General features: G+C 37.7%; 1 protein-coding gene across 1 annotated transcript in view; it reads right to left on the bottom strand.

Moving 5' to 3' along the window:
- Positions 1 to 20,659, bottom strand: part of LOC145940355 (protein Fe65 homolog) — a 151,191-nt gene that overhangs the window by 45,678 nt on the left and 84,854 nt on the right. The window contains exon 4 of the mRNA XM_083045412.1: positions 1,383 to 1,692. Coding sequence (XP_082901538.1) covers positions 1,383 to 1,692 — 310 coding nt within the window. The remainder of the gene's footprint in view (positions 1 to 1,382; positions 1,693 to 20,659) is intronic.

Raw genomic sequence — 20,659 nt, 5'->3', positions numbered from 1 at the left:
AAGTCAGATAAGCGAGAAAAGACATTCAAAACTGATTATAAAAGTTGACTGAAGCGACAAATCTAATTTCAATCTTAACTAAAAGTAGATTGGAACTGAAAGACACGATCGTCTTGACTTGTCGGAAAATCTTGTTTTAGAATTAAGAAGACGAGGTAAGAGTTCAACAATTTCAGATAAAGAATCAGAAAAGTATATATTTTTTTAAATGACATAAAATCAATGAAAATAAAGACAAGAACTTTGCCCTGCTCTTTTATCTTTATAGAGATATTAAAAATTAATTATGCTCAGACTCTCTTTCTGAAATAACGTGTAACAAATATAATTGTTAAATTTCAGGCAGCGAAATAATCATTACTATGCATATTATATAAAACAGAAACGATAATCAGATTTTACATCATTTTATACTTTGTAGCTTCGTAAATTTTTTCCAATTTAATTATCCAATATAATTCTATAAAGGTTCTTTTATTCGAGATTGCAACGTTTTTCCGTTGGATTTAACGCATCTCCGATTTCATGATGGGAAACGTGCGATTCCCGTGTGTTATCTTAAAAAATATTTCCGGAAATTCGATAGCCGAGTCGGACAATGGAACGGATTCCCGATGGAAATGCAAAAAGGAAAAGAAGAGAGAAGTGAATTCCAACTGTGCGTGGGGTCGCGCCGAATTCGTGTAACAATGGCGAATAAGTTCGAACTGTCTTGTAACATCGACCGTTCGTTTCCACCGAGCCATCTCTCTTTCTCTAGCCCTCTCTTCTCGCTCCTGGATTTATTGAAATTTTATGCGGTATCCCGATGAGGTCTGACTCGAAAATTTTATCGACGGCCTCTGAATGGCCGGACCTTATATTACGAGGGAAAAAGAGGGTGGTTGGATCAGCTTCTATTTCGCCGCTCGAAGCTTATTACATTTTCCCGTGTTGCAAAGAGAAACTCCAAAGAGATGTCTCAGTTGGTTGGAATGGAAAGATGAAATCCCGACAGAAGTCTACTTTCCGATTCATGACCGTGATTATATATATTTTTCGCTTTATCTCAGTTAAAGTAGCATTTCTTTTTCAAATATTGAAAATGTATTAATATTTTATAAGTAACAGACCATAATTTTCGCGTTTCTTATTAATTCGGAAAAATCTTGAATAATCCGTAGAAAATTAATTTCGCGCATTGCAGAAAAAAATAAATATCTTGTAATAATGTACGTTGAAAAATTCAGTAGATATTTTATCGTACTCCCGTCCTATACCATGTCCTCAATTTCTATGCACGGCAATATCTTTCCATCAGCGTGCATCGGAAAACCATTTATCGGGATAGCAACGAGAGAAAGAGAGAGGAAGAATATAGTGATAGAGCTAACGGCACTCACCCTAGGTTATGGTTGTCCGTGTTGTCGGAAGCGTCGTCTGTCACGGAATCCTGCGTGAGAGGGCCCTGGGTGACGTCCACCCCCATGCTGCCTAGATCCAATGTGGCGTAGGTTCGGCGTGCTTGCACCCTCGTTCCACCGCCTCCTCCCCCGCCGCCGGTCACCTCGCCGCCTCTACCACCGCTGCCGACCAATTCCTGATACAATTCATCATACAGAGAGCTGCCATTTCCGTTGCTATTCAAAGCATCGTCCAGACGAGCTGGGTCCAGATGATAATTGGGATTTTCGAAGGAGAGAAGGCCGTTTTCTGAAAACAAAAAATTGAAATTATTTATAAAAATATACGAAATATATAATTATCGATCTTCTTACAGCTTATTAAAGTATGAATTAAAGCACTTTTTGTCACAGAAGATTCATGTGGTTCTTATATCTATATCTAATCAAAATTAAAATGATGAAAAATATTATCAATAAAATACAACAATGATAATAACGGAAGATTATTATAGATTTCATAGACAATATACTATAATTATAATTTTCATTGTGATAACTTCCGCTATCAGTTTTATGTAAATAAGCGTAGAGAAAAGAGATATTGTAAAATAATGAAACCGATAATCTTCTTACAAGTACTAGTAGATATCGCGTTTACTTGATAATAATATTCTTATTGCAGTATTAAATTTGAGATGTTTTATAAAAAAGCGATTGTATCGTGTAAAAAAAATTACGCATCGATTTTGCCGGATGTAACTATCTCTTCGTTATATCGATTGACGTAACAGTATGTAATATACTGCATATAAAAGTCCCTATTCTCTCTATTAAAGAATTACTTCGCAGAAATCTGTTTCTGCGAACGACCTGGTTATTTCGCATGCCATGCTATGTGTCAAACGCGCGGTTTCGAAGCTTTAAATATCAGCAGATAACGAGCGGTTAAAGGTCAAGGTTCCGAGTTATGGCAGACTATGGTAGAACATGCGATCAACCGCAGCAGCTGCATGGGATGTTTTAAAGGTTGCTCAATACATATCGATACGCGGCAAAGTGCTTCTGATATCGGAATAAACGCGTCTGGTCGTTTCAATCTTACAGTCGAAAATCTACAAAACTGGAGATGCATTTCCTCTTAAGCACTCAAATTGCCGAAACAAAGAGAAAGAAGATAATGTCAAAAAATTGAAAATTGCATATAAAAATGAATTTTTACAATGTTTGTAGAATGATGATAAGTGTTTTGATCTTCGGTTGTGCCTTTCACGACAGGATGAAACAAGAAGCTAAATATTGAATCGGAATCCAATTTAAATTTGGCTAATCTATCGCGGTGACGATTACGATAAGAAAGCTTGTCGTTGGAGATCGTCGAAGACAAGGTATTATCTGGCGGTAGACAGTTGCAAGAGAGTAATGGCTCGAGCTTTAAGCTTTAAGCTCACCCGAGATAGATAGCCAAGTTAAATACTGCAGTCGCGGTTATCCGATATTCCGACTATCTTCGCGGTAACTCGCACAGAATACTAATAAAATTTATTCAACCCGGTTAATATTGGCCAAGTAGACCTTGTCCGTTAATATAGAACTTGCGGCCGCAGGAATTTATATCGCACAGCCAATATGACTGCTCATACTTGTGGTCGTTTGGTATAATTATCGATACAAGCAAAAATCCATATAAAATAACTTTCCAATTAATTTTGATATAGAAGACAAATTTTGTTTTCGCGTAATTTCTAACTATTTAAAAAGAATGCTTTTCTAAAGATAATCTTTCAATTTCACTTTTATGTAAAGTTTATTACGCGTAAATTATATTTAATTTATTTTCACAAAGTAATTTTTATTTTCGCGAAGTGAGATCTAACAATCCGCCTGATCGATGTCTCGCTCTCGCTACTCACTGATAATCCTGAGAAAGACGACAACGGCGAGAACGACGTTGTACAGGAACCGACAAAAGGAGTCCATGCTGGTTTGATGGCTGTCATGTTGGCGGAAAGACTCAGCCCAATTCGGCGATACTCTCGCGAAATAATTGGCGGGAGAGACGACTTATCGACGCGCTATATCGGGAAACGAACGCACAAGAGCTCCAAAGTCTTGGATCTCTCCTTGGCCTCCTTTGTCCCTTTCTTCCTTCCTTTTTCTTCCATCCGCGACTATCCTATCTGGTCTACAGTCTACCCGTCTCACTCGTGCCACCCGGTATTGATTCGTAAGAACTTAAAGCTCCCCGCTTTCGAAGTCTTGAGCTTTTTCGGTCGCACCGACTACTCGCGGATCGAAGACGACCCTAAACAGGCCGGACTAAAAGCACTGCACTGTCTTAAATTCATATCTCTGCGCTCCGAAAAGCGAAAAAACGTAAAAATTCATTTCTAAAATTCATAAAATAAATATGTCACAGAGGTGTATTAATTTCGGACGTGTGTTTTTTATTCGCTTTTCAAATACGCAAAAATCTACAGCTAAAGAAAAAGAAATATGTAACCATCAACGCTACAAAATTGCAGATAAATCCGCCGAGCATGAATTCGCGGATGTTTATTCAGTCCGCGTTTACACGCCGTCGACAATAAACACCATAACTTTGCGTTTACGGCAGCTGCGGTCGCGACGTAAATACCGATCGCGAATCTGCAATACGAAGCGCGAATGGGCAATGAACTCTCATCCACGTCAATACGATTTCATCATTTATACAACGATCACCTGAGTATAACGATCTTTTCCCCATTTTTTTTCGAAGATTGAGTTACGCACGATTACAAAAAGGTATTAATTTATTGCGCATGAAATGGCACTAAACAAGTTACGCAATGAAAAATACTTTCTCTTCGATGGACGTAATAATGCCGATAATATAAAAAATAGAATTTAGTTGTCATTCGTTTTAATTGACTGCGCCCGTTTTGTTTACAATAAAGCGGTGACAAATGCTTCTTATCTAATGATTAATCAAGGCTAGAATTTATTTGTTTGTTACTTTAATACTTCCTTTATTCAATGTAGACAAATATTAGTATTATAACGGCAATGTTCTTACAAGTTAATTAGCTGACTAAACTGTGGTCCAATATCGCTTTCATAATTGCAGTAATAAATTTTTAAAAAAATACTCTATAAAAAAATTTTTTCAAAAAAAAGAAAACAGAAAACAGAACTACAAGTTTAATTATAAACAGTATTTTAGTTACATTAAAAAACACATTTGCGAAGTTAAATGTGTTTTCATGTACATATCAAATTGCGTTCATTATATTTAAAAATATTCTCATAATAAATTTAATTTTCCATCGTCTATATATATTTTACGGAAAATATCCTATTTTTCGCAGTATGATTTTTTTGACTGCAGATTCAATTAAACTTGCATTTACAAACGCGTACATGAATCGGCATGAGCTCTCTTCTCGAAGCTTCGTTAGCGCTTGACGAGGCTTGTAATTTGCAAAGAAATTTAAAAAGAAAGCTGCGTAACACAAAACGAGATTGGAGAGAGAAAGGACGGATGAATCAGCGAAAGGGGCGGTTTGCTCGGGGCCGACAAATTGGCTGGCGACGACGTTCCGCCAGTTTCTCGTTATAGATATACGTGCGAGTGCAGGCGACGGGATTGTATTCCGCCGAATGCATCTCGTTATTTTTGTCCTGCAAAAATCCTGAGGGGGAAGAGAGAAGAGGGAAGCAGCGGGGGGTGTTTTAAAGTTCGAGAGCACGTCCAACGCGCGCAAGAGACAGGCGGGGCGAGAAAAGTATTAAGGCGACCGACGCGCGCGAGGAAGACTCTGAAAAATATCCTACGTGCTCGTTAAAATCCTATCTTAAAAAATTTCTCACGTGGCGCGAACAGACGCGCGTTATGTCTGAAAGCGGTATGAAAACAAGAAGAAAGTAAAAATTGGCCGCTTTGGATGCGTCTGACGAGTTCCGTAATGCAAGAGATATTATTTACAGAAAACATTTTGTCAAATATTCTTAAATCGTAAGATCGTTTCTTTTCTAAAAGCATCTTCTATCGCTAAAAATTAATAAAGATTTATATATATAAAATATATTTGAAAAATTTTTTTTAAACATTTAAAAAGGTACACATTTTCACAACAATCTTGCGCGCCTTGAAAATTCGAATTCTACGATGCGTTCGAAAGTAAATAGAATATAAAGTATATAAACGCTGAAGCGTTTTCGCATTTTTAACATTAAAAGTTTGCATAATTTTAAAGAGGGAACGGAGAACAAAGGGTAGTTTGTTTTTTGGGTCTAAACGAATTGGGAGATTCTATCCGTTACAAACGTTATAGAGCAAAAAGCATAATATGTTCGTAGCCGTTCCGCGAACATGTCTCGTTATTTCGCGTGGAATGAAGCAGTTTAAAGTTTGAACGTCTGTTGGGATCGCGAGAAGGGCTACGCGAACGAGACAATTAAGAGTGGCGAGGATAACGTAGAAATGTGAATGGTTCGAAGTTGTTTCACGCGGAATGTTCTCGAATTCATTTCTAAAAACGAATTCTACCGCGCTTGAATTTTATTTTAAAGTAGATTGGCCAAACTTTGTGACGTAAACAGAATTTTAGCTCATCGATAAGTAAAAACTACGCGTGATAATTTGTGTCGTAATTTTCCGCGATAATAAAATTTTAGGAATTAGATGATACTAAATTTAATATTGATTTATTACGTATTTAATTAATTACATTTATTAAATATAACTTGAACATTGCAGGGAAAAAACTCAGAGTACGGAAACGAAAGATAACTTTCGGGAAGAGTCTGAATCCAATTGGTAGAGACGGGACGACAAATTGACTGCAAATAAGTCTGGTCGCATTCCAGTTCGCTCCGAACAAAAGTGCGCGGCGCAATTGCATACTTCGGGATGCGTCCCGTTATTTGTCACCTCGAAAGGAACGTACAGGAGCACATAGTCCGAAAAGTGGGCTGCTGCGAGAAGTTTTAAACTTTGGACACGCTTGCAGAGAGGAGGGTTGGAAACGGGGCGTTAGAGCCGGAAGCGAGCGAGGTCGAAAGAACGAAGTTGAAAATGGATGGAGAGGAGTGCTGTAAGCAAGAAAAGCAGAAACAGAAAAAGAGGGAGAGAAAGAGAGCAGAAGAAAGGCAGAAGGAGGGATAAAAAGCTCTGTCATCGCCCTCGATGAGTCACCCTATCGATTCCTCGAGCGAGTGTGTAAAGCTGACGGGGGTGAAGGTGAATTTTTACCGGTGTCGTGCGCCTTTCTTTTTACCATCGACGTTCTTACGTATATATATAAGTCTTTTCTACGGAATATATTAAGTTTCATGGACGCGAAACAACTGCCTCTTCGCCTTCCCTACCCCAACCATTTTCCTCATTCCGCGAGTTAAGGGCGCGTGCCGAGCAAAGTTCGATCGGTGAAACCGTCCGTTTGTTATCTTGCCGCACTTTTATTCCAAGACGCTTTTGTTTTCACGACTGAGTTCGATGAATGAATAATATGAATGCGTATAAAAAGAGAGATCGAATGACGTTATTAATAATAGTTATAAACATTACACTAATAATAAAATAATTTCTTTACCAAAAAAATTAATGAAGTTTCAAATAAAAGGGAAAAAAGCAAGATATAAACAAGCACGAAAAATATATAATTTTTAAAGAATTTAGTTTAAGTATGAGAATATATAGCGAGCTACGATAAAGTATGGTTGCGAAAATGAGAAGTGATTCCTACAATCAAGCTTTTATCGTAAAGCACAATAGTTAATCGATTTCTCCGGTGCGCGATTATATGAAGCGCACGAGTTAAAGTTCTCACTTCATCCCTCCGCATGGCACTACCCTTATAACAATGAAGTTACGAACTTAAATGTCTCTCGCATGGGAAACCATGGAGAATGGGGTGCGAAGGACCAAGTGCCGTGTCTCGTTATGGCGAAAAAAGGCCGGGGCAATTCCGAAAGCGGTCGTTAAGCTTAACGACGTGCGCAAGATGGCGACGGCGAGACGGTAAGGTCAAGATTTTTCGGCTCGCGTTCTACGGTAACGATCTCTTATTCACGTTGCAACCTCATTTCGCTATTCCACGCGAGCGTAGTTCAGGGAAATTATCCGCGTTCAATCAGCAACATTTGATGCCCGACTGGAATAATAAATGGCCTTTACTCCATCGCCATTTGTAATGATATCGGCAAAGATATATATAGCAACATTCGCATAACATAACTATTTGAAATGTGTTTGTAATGTATTAAGTTACGCACAAAAACATATCATAATGGCTCATAAAATTGAGAAAGAAAAAAATTTAGAAAAATATATTATTTATATTTTCTGTATTTGTTTCTATATATTGTTATAAAAATGCTCTTTCTCTCTCTCTTTTTTTCTCATATGAAGACACTTTATATTAAATTTTTAGATTATTTAATGAATTTCGTAATACTGTATGTCAAATATATAAAAAAAAGATTAATTAAATTTGTCAAAAGATTATTTGTAAAAAGCCACCATTTCAGTGCTACAAGTTAGAAAACTTTTATTTTCTTCATTTACTTTGTTTCAACTTGAAAACTAAACGTCACGAAATCAGCTGGTTTTATATGCGTTCTCACTATTCGCTCGTAAAATTAAAAAAATGTAGCGGACGTGAATCATTAAATAGATACGATTAGATTCTTCTCTCTCTCGTGAACGATAGTATATTTTAGATAAAGCACATGGCACGCGAAGAGAGTGCCTAATCTGCGAAACGTCATTATGGGGTCCACTTTCATTGACGAGCAAACGATGACCGTTTGACGTTATCGAGATAGGCGGATAACAGAGGGTGTACGCGAAGGAGTTACGGTCGACGGTGGAGTTGGAAAGAGAGGGAGCGTTAGTCTCCGGGGGTGAGTACAACGCGGCTAATAGCGCTTAGGGTTTGCGTGCGGCGCCGGACGCGAACGGCGCCGGGACGTCTAAGCACCTCGACGCCGAGTGTACTTCCCGCTTTATACGTCACTCGCGATCGTCGGAAGAGTCGCTGGACGAGCCCGATGACGGTTCGAATAACGGAAGGAGCGAATAAACGCGAGAAAAGTTCTTCGTGGAAATCGATCTACGTAATCGCCACCCCGAAAAGGTCAATCGTCCCTCCCTCGTCCAACCTACACGTATCGAACAAGAATCCCTCCGTTGTCAGTGGAAAAAAACGTAAAGTAACGAGAACCATTTGAATTTTCCTCGCGTCTCGCTCGTGTAATTATTCCGATCGAGAGACAGGCGCTATTTACCGAGTTTGTAATAGCTTTTGTTGGCATTGTATGTGTGTACCGAGTCTATCTTTCATAGTGTAGCTTCACGTTTTGCATTCGAGTTCCTCTACTTCATATCTCAAGTTCTCAAATATAATTTTAAAATCTACAAGGAGTACGCGATAAATTACTTTCTTCCTCATCGTAACACAAGAAATCCACGATAAATCCCACAAGTATCCCGTTTCGGCCAACTCTCGCCCATAAAGATCGCTCGACAAAGTCGAAATTCCCCCATCTCCATGACGATGTACGAGCGTGAGGACTTTAACGGCCGAAATAATCGGAGACGAGTTTTATTCGAGCTCGAAGCGACGTTTTGATGGCGCAGCACCGATGCGATGCACGAGCGACGATAAAATCTGTTCAGTGGTGATGGCCGAATCCGGCCAGACCGTCCGTCTGCTCGCGTCCGACCAGTCGCCCTTGTTTTCACTTTAACGTATGAGCTCTGTACCAGAACGACGTCGCGCGGCATTTAAAGCTCCAGCCACGTGCTTTATGGCATGTGTAAAGGTAGGGCATACAATGAATATGAATAAGTGTTCATTCAATTCTGCGAACTGACGGCGATTGTCGTTTTAACCTTCAGTCTCCTTCCGCCTTCTTCCGTTAGTCTGTTATTCTAGAATCTGTTTTTATAACTCTACTATACGCGTATGTGTGTTTTAAAATGATAAAAGATAATTTAACATGACATTCAGAAATTTTTTAAATACATAATTAAATTAGAGGTACATGAAAACATGCTCTAAACAATAAAGACATAAAAAATGAATTAAAAAAAGGTATATCATTTAATTGTAATAATTTTAATTTTTAACAATATTTTAAAGAAATTAAATTAAATATCTCGTTGGTCAGTTTGGTAGGAATTGTAACATCGCTTGCAGAGTTCTGCACAAAATATAATCTACATTGAAAATTTTAATTTAATTAACTACTGGTTCGTTACATATTTAAAATACATTTCCCGACAACAGAAATAATGTTTTTCAGTTCTCGTTTCAGTGAAACGATACGACAAAGTAGCTACTTCTCCTGATTGCCATTTGCTGATGTGATAGATAATTTAATTAAAAGAAACGACATAGTATAATAACATTTTCATATAATAATGTGTATTTTATCACAAGCAAAGATAAAATAATAAAAAAAGAATCGAAATTTAAATTGAGAAAAAATCTAATGTGCGTCTAAATCTCAGCTATGTGAACCTAGCACCAGACTTTTTAAAAATTAATTTTTTAAAACGGAAAATGATAGCATTTCGTTTGTAATTGTTTGTAGTAACAATAATTTCGTTTGTAGTTTTATCAATTAATAAATAAAAAAAAATTTTTTTAATGACTCGCACCCGACATTGAGATATCGCAAATTTGCTTGCGCAGTCTTCTTTAGAATCGTTTGTAGTTGTTTCTAGTGATTTTCCCTCTTCGTTTGTAGTTGAACGGTTCAAAAGTTATAAATTATAACTTTTGAACCGCTCAACTACAAACGAAAAGAAAATCACTACAAACAACTACAAACGATTTTAAAGAAGACTGCGCAAGCGGATTTAAAAAATCTTAAAAATTGACAAAGTTAGCTCTTAAATGAATAAACAATTGTTTATAACTTTTGAACCGCTCAACTACAAACGAAAGGAAAATCACTACAAACAACTACAAACGATTCTAAAGAAGACTGCGCAAGCGGATTTGCGATATCTTTAAAATTAACAAATTTACCTCTTGGACGAATAAACAATTGTTTATAACTTTTGAACCGCTCAACTACAAACGAAAGGAAAATCACTACAAACTACAAACGATTCTAAAGAAGACTGCGCAAGCGGATTTGCCATATCTTTAAAATTAACAAATTTACCTCTTGGACGAATAAACAATTGTTTATAACTTTTAAACCGCTCAACTACAAACGAAAGGAAAATCACTACAAACAACTACAAACGATTCTAAAGAAGACTGCGCAAGCGGATTTGCGATATCTCAATGTCGGGTGTGTCATTATAAAAAATTTTTTATTTATTAATTGATAAAACTACAAACGAAATTATTGTTACTAGAAACAACTACAAACGAAATGCTATCATTTTCCGTGTTAAAAAATTAATTTTTAAAAAGTCGGGTGCTAGGTTCACATAGCTAAATCATTTTTATTGATCTTTACAGTCCTGGTATTGCAAACCTAAGTAGTAAGCCCAGAGATTGGTCAGCCTAATCGCACCTACGTAGTCGGAAGTATACGAATACGTTGAGAGCGGCCGCAAGGCAGAGACGCGTGTAAAAATATTTAAAATAAACGAAATTTATATAAAATGATATTTATTGATCTTTACGGACCTTGTATCACGAGTCTAAGTAGTAAGCCCAAAGAGTGGTCAGCCTAATACGTTGAGAGCGGACGCGAGACGGAGATATATGTAAAATATTATTTTAAAAAACGAAATATATATATATACATACTCGTATATATACATATATAAAATAATCTTAATTAATCTTTACACTCCTGCATCGCGACCGTAAGTAGTAAGCCCAACGATTGGTCAGTCTAATCGCAACTACGTGGTGAAAAATACGCGAATACATTGAGAGCGACCGCGAATCGGAGACACATGTAAAATATTATTTAAAAAAAAGCGAAATATATATAAAATGATCTTTATTAATCTTTACGGTCCTTGTATCGCGAGCCTAAGTAGTAAGCCTAGAGACTGGTCAGCCTAATACAATGAGAACAGACGCGAGGCGGAGACATGACACGTGTAAAATATTATTTAAAAAAACGAATATATAAAAAATGGAAGTGATCTTCATTGATCTTTACGGTCCTTGTATCGCGAGCCTAAGTAGTAAGCCCAGAGATTGGTCAGTCTAATCGCATCTACGTGGTCGAAAGTCGCGAATACATTGAAAGTGAGGTGGAGACGCGTGTGAAAATATTATTTAAAAAAGCGAAATATATAAAATGATTCTTTATTAATCTTCACGGTTCTGTATCGCGAGTCTAAGTAGTAACTCCAGAGACTGGTCAGCCTAATCGCATCTACGTGGTCGAAAGTCGCGAATACGTTAAAAGCGAGATGAAGACGCATGTAAAAATATTATTTAAAAAAGCGAAATATATAAAATGATTCTTTATTAATCTTTACAGCCCTGCATCGCGAGCCTAAGTAGTAAGCCCAGAGATTTGTCAGCCTAATCGCATCTACGTGGTCGAAAGTCGCGAATACATTGAAAGCGAGGTGGAGACGCGCCTAAAAATATTATTTAAAAAAACAAAACATATAAAATGATTTTTAATTAATCTTGACAGCTCTGCATCGCGAGCCTAAGTAGTAAGCCCAGAGATTTGTCAGCCTAATCGCATCTACGTGGTCGAAAGTCGCGAATACATTGAAAGCGAGGTGGAGACGCGCCTAAAAATATTATTTATTTTAAAAAAACAAAATATATAAAATGATAGCTATGTGAACCTAGCACTCGACTTTTTAAAAATTAAGTTTTTAGCATTTCGTTTGTAGTTTTATCAATTAATAAATAAAAAAAATTTTTTAAATGACGCACCCGACATTGAGATATCGCAAATCCGCTTGCGCAGTCTTCTTTAGAATCGTTTGTAGTTGTTTGTAGTAATTTTCCTTTCGTTTGTGTGTAGTTGAGCGGTTCAAAAGTTATAAACAATTGTTTATTCATCCAAGAGTTAACTTTGTCAATTTTTAAGATTTTTTAAATCCGCTTGCGCACATTGTGCACAGTTATAAACAAATTGTTTATAACTTTTGAACCGCTCAACTACAAACGAAAGGAAAATCACTACAAACAACTACAAATGAATTCTAAAGAAAACTGCGCAAGCAGATTTGCGATATCACAATGTCGGGTGCGAGTCATTTAAAAAATTTTTTTTATTTATTAATTGATAAAACTACAAACGAAATTATTGTTACTACAAACAACTACAAACAAAATGCTATCATTTTCCGTTTTAAAAAATTAATGTATAAAAAGTGCTAGGGTCAGGTTCACATAGCTCTAAATCTCATCTTGTGATTAATTAATTCAGAGTTAATTGTTTATAATGTCTAAACGTACATAATCAATTCTATTATAATTATAATTTTATATAATTTATAATGCCACAAAATAATCATACTAATCTTTCTCTCTTTAGTTAGTACCTCTTGTCAGAAGGTAGTAATTCCTCTCACATGTCTATGTGGTGTCCGCCTTTTTATATAATTTTTCATAATTATAGATACTTCAATTTAATTAGGAGACAATTCCCGTTTATCAAAAAATTTAATGAATAATTCTTCGTTTTAACTATGACAAATGGAACTTTTCATGATAGAGACAGCTGTTCCATCAAACCCTCGACCACTCTTTAGAAATGGTTTTGTACATTTGCGCAAAAATATCCAGGGGTATGAGAGTATAGGGAAAGGAGAGATGTACTAAAAAACTGAAACAAAAGCTAGAACTGCCCGAGTACTAGCACAAAGCCATCCGTCACAGTCCAATGGCTCGACTTATCGATCTGTTAGTGGCATACGTAGTGACGGAAACAAGACGATTCGTGTTATTGTGAGTCAGAGATATATGGAGATTATATGTTCGGATAATTGATGCAAATTAAGCTATTGTAATGTCGGCTAATATGTATACATATAAATGTTAATAGTGTTTCAATTTTTTCATGAATTAAAATTCGAATAATATCTTCATTATTAATTGTTTATTACTACTGTACGAAAATTTAAAAAAAGATGATAACTTTTATAATTTCTAATTTTTCAAGTTTCTTATATGAATGTATTGTATTATATTGTATTTTACATGACGATTTCTCTAATAATTCTGTTCACTTATGATAGGACTTTATAAAAGTTTCGCAGAATTTCTCCCTTGACGAGCACACACTTGACGTTCTCATTTACAATTAGATTCACATTTAAATCAAAAACCATATCGCCGTAATGAGTCAAGTTTGACATCGCTAACATATTTTCACATTTTATCTTTCGCGGCGTCACGACGTCGTGACATCGCTAACATATGTACTTTAAATGATTTCCGAATTCTAACAGATGGTGATCGAAACTTTCCGAAAGTCACACAGCTGATCGTCCCGATTCGGTTGCACCGCTATTTTATAAAGAAAGTTGGGAGAAATGTATTCAATTATCCGAAAAGGGCGAAAGCAGAGGAATTTTTAAAAAAATGCAGTTACCATAAAATAAAGTGTGCAATAATAAATTCGTATGATTTCCATAAATATTATTAACACCTGATACGCGTGAGCTTCTGATAGAAAGATATAAGTGAAGGTTAACGGAAACGTGGCTGTTTTACGAGGGCTGTAATGTAAAGCCTGTATAAATCGCGCCGCAAAAATTCCGACAAAGTACCCCTGAATCCCTATCGTAGCCCGTTGTCACGATAACTTTAGCGGGCGGGGCGAGCTTAAACAAGTACGACGACTTATATGCTACGTGTCTGGCCGCGACGCTTTTTCCGCGGCGCACGAAAGATAATGGCGCCGTAATTTATTTTTATATCGAGGGACGATAAATCGCGGTGTTTTACGGCGTCGTTAAGATTTTAGTGCGCCCAGGCGCAGGGGCAGGTAAAGAGCTGTACGTGTCGCCGGCCTGATCCGCGAGCTTTGCCGCAGTTCGCGTGCGCAATTTTCTATTTTCCAATCGTCCTTTGTCCACCTCGGTAAAGCCTGGTTGGCGTGTGTGCGGTCGGTTTAAGCCGTAACTCGTTGGAAAGCGCGGATATTTCTAGGCGAGAGAGAGAGAATAGTTCGCGAATCGCTGCTATCCGCGTCAGACTTTTTGCGTATCTCTATCACTGTTGGCGACGTACGGATTAGTGTGTCTGTGATGCTTTTCACGTATCTTAATCCTTAAGCCTTGTGTCCACGATGCTAGAAATCGGTCCGAGTTCTCGGACCGATTTCTAGCATCGTGGACACAAGGCTTTACTCCCGTCGGGGATCAACCTATCTTTGGCTTCGTGTTACATAACTGTTCTGTATCCCCGTGTAACGAAACTTTTTCACTACACATGCAGGTTTCAAGTAAAGTTTTAAATTTATTTAAGGTGCTTTTAAATCTCTTGTGTTAGATGTAATTCTCTCTCTTCTCTGTGTATGTAAGCAACAATATACATATATATTATATTTCTTTTCTATATATTTTATAAATAAAAAAATATATATAAATATAAATCGCGCATAAAAAGTACATATAAAAAATAACTCAATAAAATCCACTAAACTCGGAAAAAGTGGAATAAAATTACACAATCTATATACCCACATCGATTACATTTAACGCGCCATCTCGGCTTACGTCAAGGGGTGATTTATTCTCGGTGGTTTCGCCGCCGGAAAACATATTGTCGCCCAAGAACCTCATACCGTCTTCCCGCCACTTATCCGGGTCTGGCGTTTTACGAGCGCCCGTTTCGTCCGCTGTGGTCTTGTCGTGGATATTTCTCGTGGAAGGTGTTTTTGACCCTCACCACCTGCATCCCCATCAGGTAATCTACCCCCTGTCCGTCCGTCTCGCGCGCCTTAACCCCTTAATGCCCATCGAGCAGCACGTACGCCCGCTACGACGAGCTTAGAGGCATCTTTCCGTTTTACCGTGTACCCGTAAAAGCGATATTGCAACCGGTCCTGGTGAAATTTTTACCAGTCACTCCCTTCCCCGGTGCACCCCCCGGTCGCTTTGCGACTCAACTAATCCTTTTAACTATCGGCTGCCGACTTTTGCGGCCATTTACGACGCGACAACTTTTACTGAGCACGTATGGAGCATCGGCATTACGTATAAGATCTTCACTCGTCTACGGGTGATCCTAAACGACGGTGGATATTATTTATGAATACACTGCTCTAGCACGCGCATCTTGGTCCTTCATTCAGAGATAATTTAATTATACTTAAGTAATTTTTAAATTAAATTTTCAAGTCAACATTCGCGTCAACTTATGATTTAATTTGACGTATGTTTAGGCAGACGTGCGATGTAGTGAAAATTATATGCGTAATGTAACGAGGACTTCGGTTCAGACTTAATCCGAGAAAGCCGAAAATGTAATTAATATCATGCAGTGAGAATATTGCATCGGATGGACAATTGTGGCGATGTTGCTTAGAGGAAGGAATATGGTTCGATTACACGCGAAACGTGGCTTTGATCTTGTGTGCTTATAACGACACCTAATGACTTGTAATACCGAGTAATGCTATGTTACCCGCTCCATCGAACAGTAATTTGAGAAAAACGGCACGTAAAGTACAGTAAAGTGCTGTTTTCCGGCTTCTGAATTATTATTGTTACAATCTTTTTACCATAAATAATCTCTCTCTCTCTCTCTCTCTTTACAAAAAAATATTTATATTCCGCAAGATAAAACATTTTTCATTTCAGTCTTAAATTTCCAATGTAATTATTTTTTTTATTTTTATTACTATTAGAATAACGAGAAGGAAAAAAGTTGCAGACATAGCTGAAAGTTCATAAAAAAGAATTCTTTTTAAAACTATCAGATCGGCTATGACACCTGGCTCCATTTTCCTTCTTTCCGTTTTCAGCCGCGGAAGAAACGGCATAAAATGTATGGAATAGTATCGTTTAAAATCCTCTCGGTGGAAAGATCCGGTAAGGAGATAAAGTCTTTCCAAAAGGAACTTCCCGATTAAGGCAACGCGGATTATAAAAGTTACCTAACGGCGGAAGCCGAGCAAGAGAGAGCTTTCATCGGAGCTTCTTTTCGACGAGTTCTAGTCTACATTAAGATAAAATGTGCACATTCTTCGCCGTGAGATAAACCCGAAGTGAATTTCGAGAAAAGAAGGACTAGAAAGAACCGTTTCAATAACATAGAAAAAGTGTTGGCTATATAGAAATATCTTCATAAAATAAGAGAAGAGATATAAAATTATATATAATCGTGGTCGTAGATATACGAATTATATATATTTTGACAAAAATATACTTTTCTTTATTAAGTAGATAAAATATATTCGCGTCAACAAAAAATATATCGCGATTGAATATCTTTTATATATTATTATATCTCGTAACCACACTAGAAAACATATTACCAAGCGTATGCTATGTCGCGAGGGAACAATATATCAGCGAAGTATATAATTCTCTACAAAAGGGAGATGGAAGTTATGAGGCAACAATAATTTCAGGAGGAGGATTCTTCTTCGGCTCCTCAGAGTAAATTTTCCAGCCGAGCTCTAGAACAAGAGCCGACGTGAATTACACGAAGGCCAAGCGAAGGAGGGAGAAAAGATGGAAACGAGAAGGAGGCATCCTGTCGCTTGCAACCCTTCCAAGAACCAGACATAAGGAGATTTCCGGAGGAAGACTTCGGCGTTGGAAAGTTTCGCGCGATATATTAACAGGCTATAATAACAGTAACTCTCGCGATATTAGTTACTGATCGAAAAAATAAGCGGTGATAAAATAAAAATTTTGCGACGCGCGAGATAAAATTGTTCTCCAAATGGCACGTAACATTCGATAATGAATCTTTTCATCAAAATAATTAATTCATTTATTTTTAAAACTTTTGATGAAGATTTGGGTGTAAAACACAATTCTCTCACGGATTAAAGTAAGATTGTATTGACCTATATATTCGGCATCTTGGAGGTACAGTGCGCCTAATGGCTTAAATACTTCTTACGTTTCGCTCGAGCACCTCATCCGAGCCAAATTTCCTACGGGAATTGCGCAACATCGTGAACAGAGAAACACAGAGAACCATGCGAATCGTTGGTGAGATAGGGTCGGCGAGAGGGGCGGAGGGGATGCGCGAAAAGCGGTATCGCTTGCAACCCTTTCGGCGCGAATCCAGGTATAAGGAGATTTCCCGAGGCGGACGTCGACTGTTGGGAGTTTTGCGCGAAATATTAGCGGCAATAACAGTATTTCTCGCGATATTAGCTGCCGGCCATTTCGTTCCGCCAGCTACGGCACAAACCCTTTCTCGCGGATCTTCCCTTCATCCCCTTTCCTCCACGGCCTTTCCCCATTCGCCACGTTTTCACGGACGCTTCTCTTCGGTTTCTTCTGGCTTTTTTAATTGATCTGTGGTTATTCGCGCCTGGTCTTTCGCTGCTCGAAAGCTCCAGGCTTTACACCGTGAATGCGCGGTCGATCGTGCAAATCGTCGAAACCCCACGTCCAAAATGAAGTTTACTATCCTCCACCACGAAACCATGAAAAAGCTTTTCGGACTTTTACGAGTGGGTTCCCTCGAGAACGCGCCATTCTTTCAACCCGCATCGGGTTCGAGCTCCAATTTCCTCATTTTCGATAAAAATGTAACGAGACCACGAGCCACGCAGAGAGAGAAAAGTAAGGCAAATTCGTGGAAGAATTTATTTTTCAGTCACAATGACATTGTACGCGCTAAGAATTACTAAATAGTTATATACAAATAAATATGTATTTTCTATGCTTTTTCATTGTTTTTATATTTTGCGAAATTACAGCTTATTAATCGCTATATCCCATAATTTATTTCATTTCCTTGATTAACTTTATTTATGCGATTTTTATTTAGGTTATTTATTGTACTTTTTATCCATTTCATTCTTTCACAATTTTCCATTATCTCTCTTTGCCACCTCCATAATTGACTTATAGCCAACACCGTCGCTGTCTTCGACGCTTGGCTCGGAAAAAGGATTGTGGAAAAGCTTCGTTGGCCGTTCGCCAGCTACCAATAGAAACAACGAAAGCGCGCAGTTTTTCAATGCAAACCGCGAAGCTACTTTCGTTCTGATCGATCTGATGGTCTTATGGCGCCAACGGGTATTTTCCGTTAGCCTGCAAACTGCGATAAGCATTGTTTCGTAAAACAGACCTGACAACGATATATTGTTGCCTAAAAGTTTTTGTAACTGTGGATTATACAGATAAAATTTTCTTGAAATATCTGAAGGAAAAATATAGAACAAAAATTATAATAGTTTGTATATAATAGAATATTATTCTATATTTTTTTTATTAGACAGTGATTACTAATAGCATAAGTCTTATTGTTAGTCTCGTTTGTCAATTTTTTTACTTAACATCAAAAGCTTATTTCAAAGAAAATACCGAGAAAAAAATTCAGGAATAATTAAAACATATCGTTAAAAAGAAGATTAATAGAATTAACGATGCAAAGACAAGAAATAATAATTGAAGCGATAAATATTAACCGTAAGTATTAGAGGAAATGAAAACTAGAGAAATAATTTTCAACGAGGTAACGAGCAACGCTTCGCTATTTCGCAGATTAGCCGAGGATTAACATAGCGGCTGCGTCGAGTGTACAGCCTCCTTAAATCACGCCGCTGATACTAATCACGCCTGAATACATAAAGAGCGTGCATTAATCAGCAACGAATATGCGAGTAAGTAGCGTGTATATACGCTCGCGTCTTTATCATCTCGTGGAAAATTTATGCGACCTCGAACAATTAATGCACGTCATGCGACGAGTATGTTATGAAGTTGATTATCATAAGACTTTCGTCCAGCGATTTCGCATGCGAAGGAAAATCTTACCTTCAACAGTTTTTTTTTGTCATCATAACGAATTATTACTAGTGACTGCGCCACGCGAGAATGGTATCAATAAATTCTCATGCGAACAAATGTGTGCATTGTATAAATCTATAAAGCGAGAAACCTATTGTTTTGACATGAAACGAATTTAAAAAAAAAATTCATAGAAATCCTATTAACAAACAAAAAACCTCCGTACTCGCGCAAGCTAACAACGATCGTAAAATTCATTTCGAATAAAATATCCTCGTTCGCGAGTCCGTTGTCACGAATCGAACAGTCAAACTCTCTCGCGCACGCATACATATACATCGATACGAACAATGAATACACAAGTGCAACAAACGAATGCATCGTGGGAGCCGCGGGCCGCGTTTGCCAATATAATTTTCACGTTTGCGTTCAAATCCGAATAAGTCGAGTATTTAATTCGTGAAACAACAGTGTGATAAAAAAATCATAAGAGAAGGCTACAGCTGTAGTTCGCCAGGGTAGGCGAAAAAGCACGTTGATGGCGGACAGGCGGACAGGCGCTCGTGACGTTAACGTAACTACGAGGGTGGAATTACAAGGGAGTTAATCAACTCGCGCAAGCGCACACACACATATACACATATACTATGCGCGCGCGCAAATTTGGCCAGCTTTTGAGTATAAGGATTATAACTGCAGACTTTATGCTCGTAGAAAAAAAAAGAAAGAGAAAGAGAAAAAAGGAATTGATAAAGGCGTAAACAAAGGTCGTAGGGCATAAACAGGAGAGACAAGGTGGAAAACGGCCAGAAGATGCACAAGAGCGAAAGTGTCGGAAGACAAGAACTCTCTCTGGCAGAGAGTGAAGAAGAGAAAGAGAAAAAAGAAATGTGGGGTGAAAAGAGAGAAGGTCAAAGGGAGAGAAGATTTCACGAGCTGGACGCGGCACTTGTCTGCGACGAGTTTGCAGGCTAGCTTCCTCATAAATTTAACTCGAGAGAAAGATCTCTCTCCCTTTTCCCTCCCCATGAGTTCCATTCCGCTACCCTTTTTTATAATTTACCGCAAGCCAATGGGAATGCCTATGCCTCATATTTCTTCGTAACATCGAATGACCCGAGACTTTTTTTTTTTTTATTGCGGGTTTTAATTGCAAACGAGTCCCGGGAGATAAAACCGTCCTGGGACACGTGCGTGTTCCTCGTGCATTATTTTAGACGAAGGATGATACGCCATAAAATCCACTTCAATTTTTTATCACAAGCGAAATAGTAGGTAATAAAATCAGAATATTGATACTGAAATATATCTTGTCAAACAATATTCATAATTCTGTGTATTATCTTTATATTTGCATTCTACATTTTCCTCGTCGTCTTATTTACATTCGCGAACGGAAAAATTTATTATA

This window comes from Prenolepis imparis, unplaced genomic scaffold, assembly GCF_030444845.1.
Source record: "Prenolepis imparis isolate NDT839.2.m4 unplaced genomic scaffold, iyPreImpa1.0 SCAF_9, whole genome shotgun sequence".
Lineage (NCBI taxonomy): Eukaryota > Metazoa > Arthropoda > Insecta > Hymenoptera > Formicidae > Prenolepis > Prenolepis imparis.
The sequence above is the reverse complement of the archived record's forward strand: the minus strand, read 5'-3'. Positions and strand labels throughout refer to the sequence as shown.